The 6,486-nt window shown below is 44.9% G+C and overlaps 1 protein-coding gene across 1 annotated transcript in view; it reads left to right on the plus strand.

Moving 5' to 3' along the window:
- Positions 1-3,039, plus strand: part of LTBR (lymphotoxin beta receptor) — a 7,091-nt gene extending 4,052 nt beyond the window's left edge. Inside the window, exons 7-10 of the mRNA XM_027838856.1 lie at positions 827-934; positions 1,244-1,269; positions 1,506-1,725; positions 2,091-3,039. Coding sequence (XP_027694657.1) covers positions 827-934; positions 1,244-1,269; positions 1,506-1,725; positions 2,091-2,332 — 596 coding nt within the window. The 3' untranslated portion in view covers positions 2,333-3,039. The remainder of the gene's footprint in view (positions 1-826; positions 935-1,243; positions 1,270-1,505; positions 1,726-2,090) is intronic.
- Positions 3,040-6,486: the final 3,447 nt, after the last annotated feature.

Raw genomic sequence — 6,486 nt, forward strand, 5'->3', positions numbered from 1 at the left:
AGTTTTCTATGTTTTCAATGTTCAATGTACCCTTGAAAAATACACAAAGTATGGCTTCCCCAACAGGCCAGTAAGCTAATCCCCGTTGCCTTTGGGGTCATTTCTCCTGCTAGAGAAGATGGTCATGCTCATAGGAACAGTCACCTCTCTTATCTGAAGTTTGGTCTATGATCCAGGAGTCCTGACCTTCCATATGCTTTAATATGACCCATAGTAGCCAAGGGAATAGGTATTCTGGCTTAGGGGCACAGGAATGTCTGAGAGGGCCCCATTCATCTTTTCTGGAGCTAGAAGGGCCAAAGAATCCTAGCGTATTCCTTGACCTGTCTCCATCATAGAAATATGGGGAGGGAGGGATGTCTCTTCTATCTTGAAACATCACCATGAAAGGAGATTCTTTCCATAGCCCTCTTTGGAAGCCTCATTCTGGTACATCACAACATTGAATCCATGTGGTACAGTGGAAAAATTACTGAATTTAATGGCAAATGACCTCAGTTCAAATCCTGGTTCTGCCCCTGCCAGCAGAACCTTAGATAAAGTCACTTGACCCTCCTATGCCTCAGTCGATACAATAAGGGAGTTGAATTTGGTGACCTCAAAGGTACCTTCCTTTTTGAAGTCAATTATACTGACTAGTTTCCTTTTATTCCAATTCAAGGATATTTTCTCTTTTTCTGTCTTTACGAGGCAGAAGAGGAAAGGGATGGAAAACAGAAGCTCATGACCTTTGGTGTGGTTTCTAAAAAAGATTCTTCTTGGGATCTCCTGTCTGCCTCTTCTTTTTCAGGCTCAGTAAGCTCAATTCTACATTTTTGTCTTACAGGGACAATTTTGCTGCTATCTATCCTGGTCCCCATGGCTTCCATTCTACTCCTTATCATTGTCTTCTCCTGTGCCTGGAAAAGGCACCCTTCTCTCTGCCAGAAGCTGGGTAAAATGGAGTAGGGCTAGGAGACGGAAGGGATTTGGGACCTCTGATCTGGATGCATGCATCAGTGAATGCCCCATTTCCTCAATGCACCCCTCCATTCTCCTCTCCCCTCAGTGATCCAACTCATCCTCCCCATTTTACCTTTTATAAGGTGGAGGGGGGAAGGGACTTGTTGTGGCCTCTAGGGAGACAGAACTAGGGATCAAGATGGGGAAAAAGGTGGAAGGTATGGTATGTGGGAACTTTGGAAGAGGATGGGGTCTGGGAAGAGGAACAGGGGACCTTAGGTCATTTTTGTTTTCATTGCAGGGTTACTACTCAAGAGGAGACCAGAGGTAAAGGGGGCCAAAAAGAATGTAGGAGGGAGGGAGAGACTGAGGGTGTATGCAGCATGGAAAACAGAATAGAATGGGTAGGAATAGGGGAGGGAAATATGCAGCCTGAAGTAAAAAGACATTTTGGGCAGTGTTGGGAGAGGAGGTCTGCTCTGCTCTAAGATCAGGCTGAAAGGGAACATAGAAACTGTTGGAGTCTTAAAGCAAAGTCATTGGTTGGGTTCTCTTTCCTACAGAGAGTGGATCTGAATCCTCCCCCAAACCAGGACGTCCCTAGAACAAATCAGAAGTTCCCTGACTTGGTAGAACGACTCCTAGGAGATGCAGTTCTGGCCCCCAATGAACGTCTTCCCCCACCAGCAGTGGAAACAGAAATCCTCCATCAACAAAGCTCCCTGGGCCAGGGCAGAGAGCAAGGCACAGAGCCTGGAGAGCAGGGCCAGGAGCTGCCCCATGGTAAATATGGAGAGAGGGGAGGGGTAAGAGATGAAAGACAGGTTATGGAACACAGGGTGTAGGAAGAGAGGGGGATAGTACATGGAGAGGGGTGCTGAGCTAGTCAGAATATCCTTAAACAGACAAATTCAGAGAAAAAGAGACAGCTAGAGATAGTAAGTCACATGCAGAAACTGCTTTAATCAAAGAGAGCCAAAGAGAGCTAGCCAAAGGAACAAAATAAAAGGTTAAAAGTCTAAAAAGTAGAAGAAAGAGGGAAAGATATCAGAAAAGAAGGGATTTCTGAGTGGGGTGATGCAAAAATTGGAGAGAGACCCTCTTTAGTGGCTGCACTCCCACCTGACTTTTGGTCCCTTTTTCACCAGGTACCAATGGTATCCATGTGACAGGTGGCTCAGTCACTGTCACCGGCAACATCTATATCTATAATGGACCAGTCTTGGGAGGAGCACGGGGGCCTGGAGACCCTCCACTTCCCCCGGAACCCCCTTACCCGATCCCAGAGGAGGGGACCCCAAATTCCCTAGGCTTCACTGGACCACATCAAGAGGACGGCAAGGCCTGGCATCTAGCTGAGACTGAGACCCTGGGATGCCATGACCACTAGCTGTGGACGGAGGGATTACAGTTTGCTGACTATTCCTGAAAGTGCCTGAGGGAAATGGAGAGGAATCAGAGCACTATCTCACCTGAGGCAATCTCGATTCCACAGGATTTATAGGGGGTCTGACTTAAAGTCCCCTGGGAAGGCAGAGTTACCACTGGGTTGAATCAGAGGCACTGCTAAGGGTGGAGTGTCTACTGTGGGTATTGGACAGGTGTAGGACATCCTGCTAAGGGACAATAGCACCTATTAGGGTATCAAAGGGCATTCTAGACCTCATCAGGCACTCGTCCATACCAACTACAGATGCTGTGAGGGCATCTCATGCCAATTCCTGCCTGCCTAGTGGTTCTGCCATACATACCACCATCACCACCCAGCACAGAATGGATATTGGCCTTGAGGCATTCCCACCCCATGACTGTTGGGATGATGGAACTTTTCAAGCACATCCATCCCAGCCCCTAAGCCTCAGGGACCCAAGGGGTGGGATAAGTGCCTCCATAAGTACCTCTCCGGGGACTATGGCAGAGCTAGTCTGGAAATGAGGTCAAGTGGAAGAACTCTCCTAGAACAAGAGGTGTCCCAGTAAAGTGGGGGTGGGCGTTTAGATTTGGGGTAGGGTTTTGTAGGGAGGAGGGAAATGATGGGCATATTTATAAATTGTTATGTAACCACTAGGAAATAAAGAAATGTCTGAAAGCCTGAAAGATTTTATTTATTCATTTAGGATTTAGAAAAATGCTGATCAAACAGATAATTCTCTAAGGACACCCTTTAAAGGCATAGGATAGAAAGTTAAACACAGGGAAAACATTTCTTCTGCTGAGTGAATGTGGTTCAAAATCTCGATAAGGATGGAACTTGGAAAATTTAGATGAATGGATTTTTAACCTCTCCATTGGACTGTGTTTCTTAAGTATTAGAATGTCATAATTGAGCTTTTGACAGGTGCTAAATGTCAGTTAATTTTCATGTCCTCTAACAAGTGCCTATGGGTACAAATAATCCTGTGTTATGGGTTGCAATGGGATCCATATGCTTTAGATGTTAGTTTTCAAGGGGACAAGGTCTTTTGACACTTAAGAGTTAAACCTGTATTCTTGCCCACAAAGAAAGCCAACCCACTTCAACAAAGGCAGATGCAACAAGGATTACCTACAGGTAGAACCAATATTTTGTTTTCCCCAGGAAAGAAGCAGCCTTGAATATTCTCAAATTCTCATTCTAATGATTAGTTGAGACTACTTTCACCTGGAAAAAAAAAATACTAGAGGAGATGATATCACCTGACTTCTTCCATAAAAGAATGAGTGCTTTGAACTCAATAAATGCTTGGTTTGAATTGAAATGAATAGAATTAAACTGAAGCACTGTATCCAAATGGAATTACCATGATGAGGTACATACAAAATATCTACCTCAATAGATGAATATGATTGAACTTGATGGATGGAGTTGTTTACCAATAACAACTATTAATATGGTTGTTTAAAAACTAGTTAGTCATTATAGCTTACCATTAGGTAGACACTTAGGTGAGTCTGGCAACAGTTTGTAGAAGCCTCTTGCAGGCTAGACACTTAGCTCTTTCTTAAAAGATATTTAAGACTTGACTGGTTCAGAAGACTAAGGTTCAAATTATCAATCTAACTTCCTAATCCCCAGAGTCCAAAGCCAGTCAAAGACTCCTTCCTTACTTTAACACAGGCTTCTGACCTGTGGGGATTGCCATAGCAATTGTGGAGACAGGGAATCTGCCCAGCCGCATCAATACTCTATCCTTGCTGAATATCCTTTCCATGTCATTGATAAATAAGCTTCCTTGTAACGAATGATCTACAAGTATTTAATTTCATTTCAATTCCTAATCTGAACGGGCCTGAGTCAGCCATGGCCTGGAACATTTGGTGTTAATTATCAGGATTAAATGAGAATGACTTCATGGTTGAAATGGGGGAAGGCAACATGGAGAAAGAGGAGAACTGGGAGATAAGATGCAAAGTTTCACAACCTGACGTTTCACAACCTCTGGCTGTGATCCTGACTGGAAGCTCCACTGACCCAGGGAGATTAGGAATCAAACAGTCTATGGGATAGACTAAATACAGGTTTATGTGTTTGGGGGTCCTTAAGTACTATGTCCTGACAATAATAAATGTTATAAAACGCCGTTTGGCAAATTTGTATAACTTTGTATCTAGGGCTGATTGTGATTTCTAGGTCTACCAGCTGTGATAGGCAAGGACCTCCTTGAAAACTGTTCACTTAGGGCTTGTTTGAAAAATGTGCTTAATGAACTACTTAGAACTTTTTAATATGGTATCCGGGAAGCCATTGAAACTAGTGCTATGTGAAATTTCTTGGGATTCTTTGGTGCAAAGCACTGGGTGAGTCACTGAAAGGAAATGTGCTCAGAGCCCTAGAGACTGTTCCAAAATTGGAGATAATGGACACATGAGCAAATGCATCCCAGTTGAATTCTAGAGGTGGGGAGGGGGACTGTGTCAGAAAAAAGGATAGAAAACTTCCCCTCTAGCTCCAGATCTGGTAACTCTAATGCTTTCTCACACACACACTGGCCTAGATGATCCTGAGACTGGACTGCTTTTTGCCTCTTTTTCTAAGCATGGGTAGATGAAGAGCAATCCTGAGATAGACATTACTAACATTGGTAGCGCTCTTGTGGCTTCAAGAGATCATGAGCTCCTGGGTCTCCTAGTCAGAAGTGACTGGTAGCAGAAATTTTCATGTAGAAATTGGATAGAATGACCACTGCCAGGATGAGGAGCTCACACCCCGGCCTGGTGGACCAGAACCTCCTTGGGAGTGCCTGAGTCATCCTATGTGTGAGTTTCTGACATCATCAATATGGTGTATGAGCTAGAGACAGTGACTCCTGACATGCATGCCCTAACATTGGGTAGCACAGTACATTGGGATGTGGGAGAATCTTTCAGACTCAAGCACAGGGGAGCAGAGGCAACCCTCTGGCCTTACAATACGGGGAGCAAGGGGCCAGTGTTAATCCTGGCAAAGAAGAGCAGTGGAATGGGCGCCATCGCAGGTCCTAGCACAGTAGACTGTGACAGGCCCATGGTAGTCCTTTGCTTACTATAATGTGGAACTGATAAGACCCTTTGACAATGTTACCAGTATAGTACCCAGTGGTCATCAGACAACTCATCAAGAAGGACTTGGAGAAAAAAAGGATGTAGTTGTTGGAAAAGGCAGCTAGGTGGCGTAGTGGATAGAGCACTGAAGCCTGGAGTCAGGAAGACCTGAATTACCTAAGTTCAAATCTGGCCTCAGATACTTACTAGCTGTGTGATCTTGAGCAAGTCGTTTAACCCTATTTGCCTTAGTTTCCTCATCTGTAAAATGAACTGGAGAAGGAAATAGAAAACCACTCAACTATCTTTGTTGGGATCTTTTTTTTGGTTTGGTTTTTGGTTTTTGGTTTTTTTTGGTGAGGCAGTTGGAGTTAAGTGACTTGCCCAGAGTCACACAGCTAGTGAGTATTATGTGTATGAGGCCTGATTTGAACTTGGGCCCTCCTGACTCCAGGGCCAGTGCTCTATCCACTGTGCCACCTAGCTGTCCCCCACTAAACTATCTTTGAAAAAAAAAATCGGGTCACAGTCAGACATGACTGAAAACAACAAAAAAAGTTGTTGGAAGGTGCTCTGCTTTCTGGAAATAGGGGAAGGTGAAATTGTCTACCTCACCCCCGAAGAAGAAAGGAGGTAGTCCCTCAGAAGAGGGACTTTGCCCCAAAGGGGCAAAGATTTGTATTCTATCCTCACCTCATGGGGCTCCCAGAGAGATCAGTCCTTGCTAAAGGAAGGTCCTGAGTGGCAGTGGTACACAGGTATAGACCTTTGCCCCAGGACAGCCTGCTTACAGCAGGGCCTGACCTCTGGCTCACGCTGAAGATTGGTGACTGCCAGACATGTCATCATCACCCTGTGACACTGATGTTTCTGGTACTATTCCTGCTCATTGTCACTACTTTACATTGGATGACCCAACGTGAACAACCAATTTTTGGCATCTCTCACCACACATGGAACAGAACCAGTCCTTCCAAAGGTCCAAAGTTAGGGGCAGCTAGGTGGCGCAGTGGATAGAGCACCGGCCCTGAAGTCAGGAGGACC

The sequence above is a fragment of the Vombatus ursinus genome, unplaced genomic scaffold (assembly GCF_900497805.2).
Source record: "Vombatus ursinus unplaced genomic scaffold, bare-nosed wombat genome assembly UNPS02014830.1, whole genome shotgun sequence".
Lineage (NCBI taxonomy): Eukaryota > Metazoa > Chordata > Mammalia > Diprotodontia > Vombatidae > Vombatus > Vombatus ursinus.